The sequence below is a fragment of the Panulirus ornatus genome, chromosome 6 (genome assembly GCF_036320965.1).
Source record: "Panulirus ornatus isolate Po-2019 chromosome 6, ASM3632096v1, whole genome shotgun sequence".
Classification (NCBI taxonomy): domain Eukaryota; kingdom Metazoa; phylum Arthropoda; class Malacostraca; order Decapoda; family Palinuridae; genus Panulirus; species Panulirus ornatus.
Window position 1 is genome coordinate 14,573,356 of NC_092229.1, and position 16,796 is coordinate 14,590,151.

General features: G+C 41.7%; 1 protein-coding gene across 11 annotated transcripts in view; it reads right to left on the bottom strand.

Annotated features, from left to right (window-relative positions):
- LOC139749073 (uncharacterized) overlaps nt 1–16,796 on the bottom strand; it is a 298,095-nt gene that overhangs the window by 212,050 nt on the left and 69,249 nt on the right. For 2 of the 11 annotated variants that reach the window (XM_071662569.1, XM_071662563.1), the window contains exon 1: nt 13,183–13,427. The exons of the other annotated variants lie outside the window; for them this stretch is intronic. In XM_071662569.1, the coding sequence (XP_071518670.1) occupies nt 13,183–13,206 (24 nt within the window). In that variant the 5' untranslated portion in view covers nt 13,207–13,427. Of the gene's footprint in view, nt 1–13,182; nt 13,428–16,796 lie in introns of those variants that run through there. 11 annotated transcript variants of the gene reach the window in all.

The window sequence follows — 16,796 nt, forward strand, 5'->3', positions numbered from 1 at the left end:
GGCAGTCCCTTCCAGCGTTCAGAGAACTGGCCAAATCGGCAGACTTATGGTGAACACTTGTTTGGTGTTGGGCATTATGAGCCAGATGTTTACATACAAGAAGGACAACTGCGTGCCTGTCCTACGAAGTTCCACTCGGCAGCCCAAATGGTGAGCTACGTTATCAGGTAGGACGACTTGCCTTAGGCTCTCCATTAAGCCCAACTTTTGCTGACTTGTACGTTTGTCAAGTAGAAAACCAAGTTTTGCAACACAGCACCATCCGTCCAACTACGTTTTGCGAAGTCGCTAGCCGCTGCTTCTGTACCCTTATCACTACCTGGACCACGCAATACAAGGCAAGCTGCTGCGTCACATGGTCACCGTGTGGCCGTTGGCAACTCAAGGGTAGGGCCGTTTTGATAACTGTTTCTTTCCCTACACCTCGAAGCTCTGGAACTCTCTACCCACTCATGTCTTTCCCAAAAAAAACTATGGCAGCACAATTAAAAAGACGTTTTTCATTGCCTTTAAAATTCGTAAGTCTTATCCACTGTCTATTCTCTTTCCCTTTCGTTAACCTCGCTATATTTCAGTTAAGGTCCAGCCTTGACGTGGACTTTTGTCCGTGACTCTGGAGCCTCCACAAAAAAAAATTGTCTGGTTGAGTTCCTCACGTTTCCACGGCAAGTGTCTAGACATTGTTCACTCAAATAAAACACATCAGCATTACAGACTTTAGGCACTTTGTGGAGTAAAACGAAATATTCGTTCAATAAAAATGAATAATGATATTTGATGTTCCATCACTTTATATTCTACAAAGAGCGGTGAATTTAATGATTAAGACGCCACTGTCTGACCCTAATCTACTCTGCAACGCGAGACCTACAGTTCATCATATATTATTTCAATACTAGTACAGAAAGGTTTACCGTTTCATTTTATATGTCTACTAAAACTTCCAAATATATACTATTATATTACTATCTGTACATGAAATATTTCTGCCCAGTAGTCATTATCACAGGTCATTGTATCGGAGAATATGAACGGAAGCCTTATTCATATATGTAGACGGTCTTCTAAAGATTAAAAAATGCAGGAGGCCTCTCCTGTTGTGAATGGTCGTAGATACATTCGTATGGTCGCTAATGAGGGCGTGCGTGGTGTAGGAGGGTGAAAGGAGGGCAAGGAATAGAGTGAATTGTATCGATGTGGTATACCGGGGTTGACGTGCTGTCAGTGGATTGAATTAGGGCACGTGAAGCGTCTGGAGTAAACCATGGAAAGCTGTGTAGGTATGTATATTTGCGTGTGTGGACGTATGTATATACATGTGTATGGGGGTGGGTTGGGCCATTTCTTTCGTCTGTTTCCTTGCGCTACCTCGCAAACGCGGGAGACAGCGGCAAAAAAAAAAAAAAAAAAAAAATATATATATATATATATATATATATATATATATATATATATATATATATATATATATAATCCTGTTTTAAACGACAGACCCACTCACAAAGTTTTACTGACAACTGTTTTTGTTTATCGCAGATGTGTTGTCGTCTATACCACAAGGCTTAATGTAAATAAATAAAGTTTAAAGTTGTTTAGATCTCTGTGGAACAGTCAGTCCATGAAACAATTATTCCAATTCATCTGGCACAATTATGTGAGCTAACAACCGGATGTAAAGATCTCCTCACGGAAAAAAAAAGAGAAAAAAAAAACTCGTGCCCATATCTCAGAGTTGTTCCACGTAATAACTGAAATCGATGGCGAAGGTTTTGCGCAGTGGTAATTCACACGGCGGATGCGGGCAGCACCGGCAAGCCAGGCAGGCAGACTGCACAGGCAAGCAACACGTCTGGCGGAGGAATACTTTACTATACTCGTCCTGCCATCTTGAATGTCTCGTTCTCTATACACACATCAAGGACATGGATTCCCCCCTATTTTAGATATCATTAAAACGCCTATGTACAAAAAAAAACATTCAGCCACGCTACCTTTATATATAGAAATATTTTTTCATGACGCAGAATAAACAACACAAGAGCTTCCTCTAAGAACCACCTTACATCCCTTCATAAATGTGTATGCCTCGTTGAACCTCATCTACAAGGGAAGATCTTTCCCACTGTTACTTTCCTACTTTCTTTAGACTTGGTAAGATACGACCACACGAGCCGGTCAGGTCGGTGGCCAGGGATGGGGTAAGAAGCCAACCCGCCCACCCCACCAGGAGCGCGTGCCTCCGCACATCTTGAACGTATTTACATATATCATCAACTATGCATGCGACGTGGACGTGAAATATTTCTTCCCGTTTTCTTCGCTCTCTCTACTTTATCAAATGCATCTGCTGGCCATAATAGCAGGCGAGAAAAACCCGGTATTGGTGAGACATTTCCGATAATAAGCCTAGCTCCATTTTTTGTTTCTGTTTTTGTTTTTTGCATGAAACGAGACACATTTGGAAGCCACGGGTTGAAGAGGACTGTAAACCAACTGGTGATACCAGTTTATCACAACCGGTCGGGCCTAGAAGGCGGGGGCCCGGCCGGGTTCCTGCTGCTGGAGGAGGAAGCGCCGGGAATAATGAGACAAATGAAGATGGACGGGACACAGCAACTCATTTACGTCTTCTGCTCTCCCTCCTCCTCCTCCTCCTCCTCCCGGGCCACCAGATTACACAACTAGGCCATACAAGGACCAGTGCTGGGCGGTGGCCGAGTCCCACGCCCACTATCTACAATCACCAATGCCCACGCCCACACCACGCGCGCCCTCATCAGCGACCATACGAATGTATCTACGACCATTCACAAGGAGAGGCCTCGCCCAAGACTGGACGACAGTGTAGCCAAGGTTCTGAACAGAGAGGGAGGGACTTTCGCTTCACGGATCCACAATGTTTTGGTCACCCCGGCGACAATGGCGGGCTCATGTCCTTGTTCCACATATTTTTTTTGTTTGTTTCTTTGTTAACAGCGCTGGTCACCCGCGCCACCTGAGATAATATCTACAGCTGGTCAGCACGTAAAGGCAGTGGCACGTACGAGGTATGATTCTTGCCTTAGTTGCAGAGCTCTGTATCCATCACTGCTAGACTACCACTACGATCCATCACTGCTCGACTTGCATTACTATCCATCACTTAAACTACCATAATGATCCATCACTGCTAGACTACCATTATTATCCATCACTGCTAGACTACCATTATAAGCCATCACTGCTAGACTACCATTATGATCCATCACTGCTAGACTACCATTATGATCCATCACTGCTAGACTACCATTATGATCCATCACTGCTAGACTACCATTATGATCCATCACTGCTAGACTACCATTATGATCCATCACTGCTAGACTACCATTATGATCCATCACTGCTACACTACCATTATGATCCATCACTGCTAGACTACCATTATGATCCATCACTGCTACACTACCATTATGATCCATCACTGCTAGACTACCATTATGATCCATCACTGCTAGACTACCATTATGATCCATCACTGCTACACTACCACTATGATCCATCACTGCTACACTACCATTATGATCCATCACTGCTACACAACCATTATGATCCATCACTGCTACACTACCATTATGATCCATCACTGCTAGACTACCATTATAAGCCATCACTGCTAGACTACCATTATAAGCCATCACTGCTAGACTACCATTATGATCCATCACTGCTAGACTACCATTATGATCCATCACTGCTACACTACCATTATGATCCATCACTGCTAGACTACCATTATGATCCATCACTGCTAGACTACCACTATGATCCATCACTTAAACTACCATTATTATCCATCACTGCTAGACTACCATTATTACCCATCCCTGTTACACTACCATAATGATCCATCACTGCTAGACTACCATTATGAGCCATCACTGCTAGACTACCATTATAAGCCATCACTGCTAGACTACCATTATGAGCCATCACTCCTAGACTACCACTATGATCCATCACTTAAACTACCATTATTATCCATCACTGCTAGACTACCATTATTACCCATCCCTGTTACACTACCATTATGATCCATCACTGCTAGACTACCATTATGATCCATCACTGCTAGACTACCACTATGATCCATCACTTAAACTACCATTATTATCCATCACTGCTAGACTACCATTATTACCCATCCCTGTTACACTACCATAATGATCCATCACTGCTAGACTACCATTATGAGCCATCACTGCTAGACTACCATTATGAGCCATCACTGCTAGACTACCATTATAAGCCATCACTGCTAGACTACCATTATGAGCCATCACTCCTAGACTACCATTATGAGCCATCACTGCTGGACTACCACTATGATCCATCACTGCTAGACTACCATTATGATCCATCACTGCTAGACTACCATTATTACCCATCCCTGTTACACTACCATAATGATCCATCACTGCTAGACTACCATTATGAGCCATCACTGCTAGACTACCATTATGAGCCATCACTGCTAGACTACCATTATAAGCCATCACTCCTAGACTACCATTATGATCCATCACTGCTAGACTACCATTATGAGCCATCACTGCTGGACTACCACTCTGCTTGGCTACTAATCTTTTCCACAATTGTTAACCCTGACACAGCTTATGTCACAGCTTGAACCATTACCCAATTAAACCCCCCAGTGTCGGTTAGACCCATTACTAGATGGGTTAACGACATAATGACTCATAAAACAATCCTTGGCATATTTACCACAGCCCAGCGTGAGTACTCCAGTCATGAATGGTATGCGTACTTGTGCTTACACCCCCAATGTCGAGACGGACGAACGCGTCACGAAAAACACACACGATTTAATGAGATACGACTAACCTGTCCACTGACACTGTAACATATAAACCGCACCTTGAACTTCTGGAAGAATCTTAATGCGACAGGTTGGGGTGATAGGCAAAAAAAAAAAAAAACAATAAGAGGAAGAAGAAAACGGTGTGGCGTGCAGCTCTGAGGCCTTCAAGGTTACGTCTCTCGTACGAGTAGAAGAAATTTCACTTGTCACTGATTGTGTGGTGGTAACGTGATGATGGCACGTCGCTCGACAGGAGGGAGGACCTTGTGGGTGTCAGGACTCTCTACACCACCTGTAGACACACACCATCGTCATGAACCCGGTTATATAACATCGTAATGACTCGAAACGTATTCACCGTAGCCTAGCTATCTGGGTCCACACGTCACAGAGTTACAACCCCAGCTATAAAGTGCTAAAAACTCCCGCTATATATTTGTGCATTACAGCTCTGGCTGTGTATGACAGGAACCTAACCATGTTGCACTTCCCGAAAACACATCCACACATTCCCAGCACCGTAGCATTCCGATGCAAACTCCCTCGCTACAAGCACAACTATGAGACTATATGGAGGGAATCCATGTTACACAAGCCATGGCTAAGGTTACAACTCCAGATTTAAACTCAATACATTACCCGCATATATAAACCCACATCGCTATAAGGCATTATATACGTTATACTGAAATACACCATCAGAAAATACACCCACAAACCTATGCACACTAAAACAAACACGTGAGCTGTGTATACATGCCTACATATCAGTCGTAAATAATCACATGTCATGGGAGATCATGTGTTATGACAGCATAAAACGTAGCCACGGCAGTTTGCCTTAATTAATAAGAGGAACTGAGCATACAGGAAACTCACTCACAGTTGTAGCCATCATCTTATAACACGAGGTCCCTCCGCCACATCAAAGGGTCTCATAAAATATATTTAACGGCCAGAAAATACACTACGCTTGATGTATGGCTGACGTAGATGCTACTTTGGCTTAAAAGAACCAGCACGTGAAGTGACAGACGATGAATCCGACATCCATACAACTAAATGTTATCATTATCATTATCAGTATTATTATTATCATTATCATCATCATTACCAATTACTCTATATTATTATTAATATCATTATTATCACTATCATTATTATCACTATAATATATATATATATATATATATATATATATATATATATATATATATATATATATATATATATATATTATACGTAAATAGTGCATATGACCATATAACATACTAACCTCTAACAACCAAGGATCGAACCCGGGTCCCCTGCTCCTGTATCCTATGCAGGAGCCTCGGGTTCGATCCTGACTGTCAAAGGTTAGTATATCTATATCTATATATATATATATATATATATATATATATATATATATATATATATTATTTATTTATTTTGCTTTGTCGCTGTCTCCCGCGTTTGCGAGGTAGCGCAAGGAAACAGACGAAAGAAATGGCCCAACGCACCCCCATACACATGTATATACATACACGTCCACACACGCAAATATACATACCTATACATCTCAATGTACACATATATATACACACACAGACACATACATATATACCCATGCACACAATTCACACTGTCTGCCTTTATTCATTCCCATCGCCACCTCGCCACACATGGAATACCATCCCCCTCCCCCCTCATGTGTGCGAGGTAGCGCATAGTATTTAAAACTATCTATGGAATGTAAATGCCAGCTGGACCCTACCTGGAGTGCATAACAATACCACAACATTTTAGCAGAGAACGTTACCATAATATATATAACACACTTGATGGTCACGCTAGGATTTCCCCAGCAGGTGTGTGTGTGTGTGTGTGTGTGTGTGTGTGTGTGTGTGTTCATGATACCGCATAACCACACAGTGTTAGTAAAATAATGTGCGGCAATAAAAGCATTCAACGCGTGTGAATTATTAAACTAATTTTCAGGTAATTAATTATTTTTTTGAAAAAACAATGAGTTGGCATATTAAAAAAAAATAGTAATCAACTTCCACATTGATAAGTATTTCAATTGTGCGTGTAGTATACTTGTTCAACTGGCTCATATCTGGATAAAAAAAAATAAACTTACGTGTATTCTTAATTAACATCAATGCAAATTTTGAAGTTCTAAAAGTTTTTCCAGACTAAGTAAACGTATATACAAATGTTTCCTATCACATTACTGATCTGATTTGTGAAATTTGTACAGGTAAAATCTAATGATTATGCAAGGCTTCAAATTACGTAAAATTATATATTTTAGCTTCATGGAAAATCAAAACTAAGTAAAACTATATATTTTTAGCTTCATAAAAAAAAACATTTACTTATTATTAACAATTGTTAAAAATTCTTCGATACTTTCATTTCACCCATTTTCATTATATAACAGATGACTGTCTCGGAGAGACTAATATAGTTTGAATTCATTACTATTTCTTCCACGTTCATAGCGCAACCGAAGGTTTCTCATACTGGGACAGGTCTCCTCTCCACCAAGCGAGGGTGTGGGTGTCAACATACGACGACCAATCTCCACTGGACAAAGAACTGTCTCAAAATGGTGATTCCTGTTGAAAAGGGAAAGCCATATTTCACCACCATTCTTCGTCTTCCGATGACTGCTATTCTCTTGGGCTTCTGAGGGCCATTTAGCTTGCCATATACATCTAACACAATTATCTCTTTGGCACGTAAAATCACCTTTGAGGTTATAGCTCTCGTATATATAGACTGCTACATGTAACCATGTTAGCCTCAGCATCTGCTGGTTCTTGACCGCTCTTACCAACATGTTCAGGAGGACTCCAGCAAAAGTCCAAACTCTCATGCTCTGAGGAGATTCTAAGTCAAAGTCCAATCTTGGACTTTTTGAGCTATGGGATGTACTAGAACATAGCGCGCACTATCAGTCGAAAATGTTTCTTTTTTAACGACTGGTCAATTAATATAAGTGCAGACTGAATACCATATAGTATTGCAGTACAAACTGAAAATTCTTTTGGTAGTTTTGCTATACAAGATTCTTCTTTGATCATTACAACCAAAATTCATCACTTCATAAACACAACCACGGTACACACCGGGTCAGTACACACACACACAAACACACACACACATATATATATATATATATATATATATATATATATATATATATATATATATATATATATATCATACATGGACATGGGGTAGCTTACAGACGTGGACTGATGCTAATAATAGCAATGAACACACCCATTTTCCCTAAAAGTGCTGGAGTTATAATTACACAAAGTACGGTTCTCAGAAAAGCAGGTGACGGTCAGGCGTCACCAGCGTCTGACGAAGGGAGTCACGCTCCATCGTCAGGTCATGACGTATTGAGCAGTCGCGTCGTCCTGACACAGGTGAGCCGACAATAGTGAAGGCAGCTTGCGTTTGACGCTACAATAATGATTACGATAAATCTTGACAAGCTTCACAAATCTGGAATAAAAGTAACAATTTCAACGTAATATTTTTTTTTTCCTTTGTGTATGAAGTCCTCTATGACCCCCCAGCTGTGGAATCGGCTATAAGTTTTTACAGACACTGTCAAAATCATCGAGAACCTACCTGTACATCAGTCAATGTAACCTCAGGATGCGCATGCCTTTACAGAAGCGAGTGTGTTGCTGAGGCTTACATACCCATAAGGGTATTAATATTAGAACAAGATAAAATATAGGTGATGACACAGTCGATAATTACCACATGACAGTATGGCAAGATGCTGGGGAAAATTTCCATAACCTATATTACTGCCAACACTGCCCGACCACACACTTTAAAATGTGCCAATTCGGTTATATTGGTAAGGCAGCTGCAGCTGCTGCCATCTATACAAAACTTACTTATCAGAACTGTCAGGTATGACATATGTCTAGTTTCATATCTGCATGTCTTCATAATATTTTTTTACTTTATTAATTTATTTCCCCTTAAAACTGTCCTCACACACACACACACACACACACACACACACATATATATATATATATATATATATATATATATATATATATATATATATATATAGTTTTTATCGAGACATGTCCTCACTCTTCCTAGAAAGCTTTACGCCAGCGGTTGTAAGGCCGCTTGATGCGTCATTACCGGTAGCCAACAGGGCTACCTTTCCCCCCCGACTCCCACAAAACCGCTAGACAACATAACCGTATTTGTAACTGTAATGTCACAACTCTGTCTGTTTATATCTGTGGTGGTTCTGTACGTCACAAGAAACATGTCACATGATGTGCCAGCGTTGCTGTTGTAAGTTAGCTATCGCCCCTCGGCTTTGAATCCAACCTAGTTTTACTCACAGTTCGTCACAGACGACCTTGGTAGGCACCTGGACGCTTCTCAACTCACCTGAAAGCAGAAATTAATACTTCAGTTTACATTATACAATTTACAATATAAGAAATCCAGAACAGTACTCAATTTCAAATTTCATGGGACCAGAGATTTTAATTTGAAGACTTCCCACAGGAAAAGATTCTCAAAGTCTCTGTACGATATCCTTTCCGATACGAAGATGATGTTATCTAAACAATCTATTTACAACGTAGTGATCAGGACTAACTGAGAGGTTACAATGCGTAACGTGATTCCCTAGGGAGTCCTAGATCATCATCGACCATTCGAAAGACTCGCACATACACAACGCGAACTACGTCTGGCAAACACACCATGGCGACACGTCAGGCATGACAGACAGCGCTAACCCCTACCATCCAACATGGTCTGCCTGCCCACCAAACGTCTCGTGAATATGACCCGTAACCACAACACTGATAGGACTGGCAATGGGAACCAGGTGTCCGATCTTGAACAGCTGACTGGCGGCGCTCCCCCCACACAACCGCTCGCTCTGCTTCTTCCCTCTCATATCTTCCTCCGCTTTTACAATCAAAATGTATTACATAACCACGAGCAAGAGGGCAACAGTACGAATCGCAAGGTGACCTAAAGTGATTTAGGTAAAAGGGTAAAAGTAATATTGGTTACATTATGAGTTAATAGGCTTGGATCGATGGCCCCCTCCGCTTCCCTTACTATTCGACATCTGTCATACCTCACCATTACCTCTCAACTGTGGCTCCTCATCTACACCTTCCACCTCTTCTTCTATGCAACCTTCTCGTCCGACCTCTCAGTCCTCGTCTAAAGAGGCTCTTCCTCTCTCCACCCCCCACCTCCCCCTTAACTTACCCAATCCATGTACCCACTTCCTCCGCCGCCCCCCCACCAATGTCACAACTCTTTCAGGGTCATAATGCTTCCCTCAGAACACCTTCACGTAGGGATTACCCAGGGTAATTTGCTGCCGGAGAGAACAAGTGTAAACAGAAGATAATGGTCCATTCTCTTTAAGTGGGGAACATAATTCGCTCCGCAATCCACAATGTCTGAGAAAACGTGGTGCGCTGAGAAAACGTGTTCGTACAGTGCTGTAATGTAATAACAATAATAATAAAACAATGACAATAATGAGAAGGAGAAGACATCCAGCCATGTTGACGAGGATGTGGCGTCCGTTTAACCTAGGAATGATACAAAGATAAACCATCTGTGAGACGTACCACCTCAAGGATATTTCATTCTAATCTAGGACTTTCATGATCATGATACCTCTATCATCATAACTCTAGTTAATATCTATAATTCAATGTTAATAAGCCTGTTCTAACCCTGGTTTACTAAGATACTATCTCTACAAAGATATTCTAACCTGGGAATACCCCAATTAGGCCAACTTAACAAAAGAATGTTCTCGTTAGAATACAACTCTTATGCCCTAAGTCCTCAACCTCGATACGTTGGAATGTGTCCTCAAATCATGTGCCAGTCTACAGCGTCCATGAAAACGTCTAAATATTACTAAAAACAAACTACCTACAGTGGTGACTCATTAAGGTAAGAAATAATCATGATAAATGTGTCATCCAAGTTCCTTGCGGCTCACAGTAAAGACGTTTATAGCCCATAATTTCAAGAACAGGCCGTTGCAATGTAGGCTGACGTGAGGGAAAAAAAATAATCCCGCAAGAGTTTACTCTGAACTTTAGAACTGTTTGAAATGATAAAAAAAAAAAGAAGTCATGCGCTCAGAATGGTTATCCAGTATAAATTCTGGGTTCAGTTCAGTGTACCTTTACCTAATGCCAACCTGAACAACCTGCTATTGTATTTGAGAATATTTATGCGACACGGAAAGTAAAACACCTCCCCTGGATGTGTTACGGGTGGAAGGAGGATTTACAAAGTGCTTGCTAGATAACATAATTAGCGGAAAAAATTCGCTCTTAAATTTCATCAGCGAAGAGCAGTAGAGGGAGGGAGGGAGAGACGGTTATGTGTGGCTCCGCCCACCGCTGGCTGGTGTTCCGCTACGCGTTTCGCCTGACATCCGCCATGCTGCTCCCCCCCATTACCCTCCCTCTCCACCCACCGAACATATCACAAACCAACGTGTACAGAGACCGCAACGCAAGGACACCCTATCTTGCGACACACAGCATACTGAGTCTTCCTTACACGCATGTATTATTCAAGTCACACTTCAAACGAACATTTTCAATGTGGACACTCGTAACAAAGGATATCCATGGTTCCCGGGCTCATGTGCATTACATCAGCTCTTGAGTGCGTGTGCTTCCACCCCTAAACCACGGGATGGATCAAAACGGTGTAGAAGTATCAAACTGCTGGGTATACAAACTACTAAATATTATATACCCAACGCTCTCCCCTTCATATATATATATATATATATATATATATATATATATATATATATATATATATATATATATATATATATATATAAATGTCACGTTATCGGACATCTACACCAAACAAACATTGTCTTTCACTTCCACATACACTGTACAGCGTTAATGTGCGGGACAATCCTGAGCCCTGCTCATGACCACAGCTGGTGAGACTGTACATGGTGTCAACGACCCAGGGCACTTCAGGGCGAGTTATAAACACCAAAAACTTTCTCTTTAACGTTTTATACCTACTAAGGGAGCTCAGTACACACACTTGGGGAGTCGGGAGGTCACTGAGGGCAAGTGCCATAGGGACTGACATAAGGACGCACTGCGGACGATGGCAAGGACACTGAAACCGACCTCGGTGTCAAGTGAAAAAATAATCATGCTTCGTGGTTCATAACTTCACTCCTATGATAGTCTGATGAGCATAATGGGTAGCTGTGATATTAGGACTGATAAGTATAAGCCCATTAAACTCCACAGCACCACAAACGTACACGTTCACCTCATAATACATGAAAACGATTGTGAAGATTCTCGATACGGACTTTCTTGTCATCCACATTTAACTTTTTCGATTTCCAACCCAAGATTTCATCGTGTCAGCCAGCCACTGAGAGACCATTTTCATATCACTTGTGCCTAGAGTCGCGTGTCCTTACAGACGGAGCAAGGACGAGTGGACTGTCTGTGCAGACCAGGTACGTCTTTACAAGGAAGCTGGTGTGACCTTTGCGCTGGTGCCAACTCAGACCTCAGGCATCGATCCCTCACTTGGCCCTTCATCGTTTTCGACGCCAGGTTCTCGACGTTACCAGCCCGATATCACAACACGCATACAACCCTGTCACTAAACAAACAAACAAACCAAGCTGTGATTCAATGTACTTTTACAAGTTGTTGCATTAATTACTTCAACTGTCAACACACTTCTAGGCAGGAGGCAGCCTCAGTGTTCGGTCTGGGATCGTTATCGTCTGCCGTTAGTCATTTCCTTATCACATATTAGTAACAATGATCTATCACAGCGACGAAAACACGGGCTACCACAGCCACACAAGTTGCCAACTAGTCTTAGCACGAGTATGGAGGATAAAACCCTACAGATCTCTGCTGGCTTGAGGGATTTTATTTAACTGTTACGAGGATCAACTCTTGAGATGGGACATTCTGAACCCCAACACTATCACATACTCAAAGGCTTTCCACACAAACGAGGCAGGAATTTGTTTAAGATTCCCAGGGAACAGACTGCTGAAGTGAGTCACAGCACTTGTACGGTTCCTCCTTCACTCTCACCGCCACAACGTTGTAACAACGTAAAATTCGTCACATATCCTAAACCTCTATCGCTAGGCGACATTCTACCTCATAGTGGTATAACATACAGTAAATCAAATCACTTCTCTCTCTACGTTCCTGGCTTGGGTTATGTACAAGGTAGCATTCATGCTCGAAGTTTCATCTTACCTGGCCACACAGACACAGGAACATGATGGAGCAACACCAACAAGCACATTCACGAGAGGTTGTCTTCCCTTACGGGACAAACGCCACTTATACGGAGGACCGGTCACTGCACGGGGACGTATCACTTTACGACAGGAGTGAGTCCATAACCAAGCAACAGTCGTCACAACCAGTGGGATCGTCACGTGTCGTTCACCAACGCCAGCGTCTGGCGAGCGTGACAGTACGGCAACGCGGCCCAACACACACTGGCAGTGTCCGCGCTCGACCACGGAGTGTTGCATGACGAACCTTCGCCACGCTGATCACAGCTCCCACCAGGATCTGTTGACAAAACCTGAGGATGCTCGCTGGTTTTGAAATTGAGGACGTAACTCCTCCTTCTTATGCATTAACGTGAGATGTTTCATGGATGCTTACGAACGTTAATCAGATTACGGCAAGTGTCAGCAGGAAAGATAATTAACTTTAGCATTTATGGCAACTGAGTATGAGGTCTGATATTGATTACACGTGAGGCCAGGAATGTTACGTTTATAGTTTCACTCGCCTTCGTACTATTTTAATTACAATCGGTCCAACATTCATCCCACAACTGCTTCAACAAGATTCACCTCCACCTTACATTATGGTACAGTAAAATGGTACAAAATTATATATATATATATATATATATATATATATATATATATATATATATATATATATATATATATATATATATATATATCACAGCAGTGAGCAACGGAGAGAAAGTACGTCCTAGCCTAGCCATCAACGACTAACGGGTATTAGCACCTACTGAGATGAATATGGTAATTAAACCTCTTTAGTTGGCGCATCCTGCAAGCAATCGAATATACACATCAATGCCTCCGGTGTATGCTACACGCTTGGGGGAGGGGGAATAAATAGCAACGAGAGATACATCAATACGAAGGGAAATGCCCAACGTAACAAGGTTTGAGGTGACGGCTTGTCTTGACTGCTCTCACACCTGTTGACCTCACCACCCAAGTCAACCAGCTGACGGAGGACATGGGATGGATAGATGATACGAGACATGTTGGTCAACCACGTGGTTATCAGCTGGAGGACACTAACAGTATCCAAAATTCCTAACCTACTCAGAGATACCATAGTGTGAATAGAAAATATTTTATCCTAGCGTTGCAGAAGAACAATCTAAAGATTAAACCTAAATCTGAAAAAAAAGTTGAATAAAAGTTCACACATCTCCCTTATTAAACAGGTTGATTTACTATTGACTTATATCACTCTGGTTTTTGTCTCATGAATTAAATATGTTCATAATGTTGGCTTAAGAACTCCTGGTGGAAGCAAATCAAACCTATGTTATGTAACTGTACATGGAAAAGACTCATGTCCATGTTTGTATGATATCTCCTTCCCTTTAACTTCATTTCGTCATCTCTGCTCACTGTATCTTTGTCTAACGTGATGAAACCGTCGAATTATTGTGGTGAAACTACGTAGAATTTTGAAAACTGTTAGATCCTTCGAAGTCCACACACTTCTTTTTTTTTGAGAGAGAGAGAAAACAATCTCGTAACCCCGAGTCTTTCTTCATTAGGTTTTATATCCGAGCAACGGATTTGGTTTTGTTGCTCCTGCCTGAATTCGTTCAATCTTTTCCTCGTCTTTAATACAGTTCGGTGGCCAAAAGTGAGGTCTGACCAGAGCGCTGTGAGGGATAAGCAAGTGAGAGCAGAGGGAGGGAATTGACGCAAAAAGGGAGAAGGATGGGAGGGAGAGACGCAGGAGTACTTATGACGAGGAAAATTTAGAATTACGAGGAACGAGTCATGCGAGCAACGTGTTGTCAAGTGTTATGTGTTTGACGGAGACACAGTATGTTTGTATGTTGAGTGGCAGCATCCCATGCGAAGGTAAGGCAGAAAATGGAGTGAAACTTGACCGCTACTGAACTGACTTTAGTGCGCAGCCGTCACTAACCCTCCCGACACCAGGCGGGTAGTACCAGTAGCACTGCCCTGGACGGTGGCTGCCCACCTACTACAGTTACTAACCAGAGAGGACGATCATGGCGAGGAAAGAGAGGAGACGTGGTGGTCCATGACGAGATTATCTGCTGCAAGGACACTGACAGTATCCCGAACTCCATATTACGGACAAGGACAGGATAGCAAAGCAGGTGTTCTCTTCTTCACCCACCATTACCCCCATCGGCAAAAGCTGCTAACAGGATAAAGACAGTAAGATACATCATACACTGCTATTCAGGTATGAATCGAGAATTTTAGGGAAAGTATGACAACGAATACTACCGAAATTTAGGTAAATTTAAGTTTCTACTAATTTGTTCTCTGGTAACAAGTGTCTAGGGGGAAGGATGTCTTTCTAACGTGGATATAAAAATATAACGTGTTGTTCTATATATGTTTGTCACTTTATTTTCATTTATCAGAAACAAAAAAGTGATGAAATATTTTTCGAATGTGTTAATGGCTCTGGCAATTATAACGTTCGACGGTAACCTGTTCCACGGATGACAATTCTATTTCGAAAGAAACGGTTTCACATACGAGTATTACAATATTTCCTCTAAGTTTCATACTGTTTATTACACTATTCTTATTGTTTTGCACTGCAAACAGGCAGGACTCCATGATTTACAGTATCAAATTTATTCTAAAACTTGAAAACTGGCGTCAAATGTGTCCTAGGCTTCTGAAATCTGAAACTAAATAACATATTTGAGTTAAATGTGTCCTAGGATCCTGAAATCTGAAACTAACATATTCAAGAGTTAATTGTGTCCTAGGATCCTGAAATCTGAAACTAAATAACATATTCAAGAGTTAATTGTGTCCTAGCGTTCTGAAATCTGAAACTAAATAACATAGTCAAGAGTTAAATGTGTCTAGGCTTCTGAAATCTAAAACTGAATAACATATTCAAGAGTGTCATGATAGCAACACTTTAAGACTGTTAGGGATTGTCTCCGGCGTGTGTTCTTAGCGAAGGCTCCGAGCTATGACACCTGCCAGTCATATATATATATATATATATATATACTATTGATTTCTTCCACACAGTTGAGTGTACTTCGAACCGTTACTGAGAACAGTCCACAGATTCTTATCTTCCGTGACTGTCTGTCCTCGAGTATGCTGTCTTGCTATTCACAACGACGTGCTGATCTTACTTCTTCTTAATATACCAAATACACTTTTCGTTGCTTATTTCTTCCGACTTCCTTTCTTTATTTACACACCCTTCTATCTCCACTTGCAAGCTTTCTCTTGACCTGTTTTGCTCAGACCCGTTAACACCGCTCTCTTGCTTATCACATTATTTCACTCTGTTTTCATCTGACGTCCCTACCTTTGCTTATCTCATGCCTTCAGTTTATTATTTACCTCCATCATTACTTACTTCCAACTCTTGTCCATCATTTCTTATATCCGCGCCTTGTTCGTCTCCCTCCTACACCAAGTCCACCTCCCTCACCGACAGGCAGCGCCACCCTTAACATGAAGGAGTACCAACCAACCCCCGCGTCAGTGTGCCACGCCAGAGAATCAGGTGTCAAGGTAAAGTCTTCCAGCCACTGCCTCACCCTCCCAAGA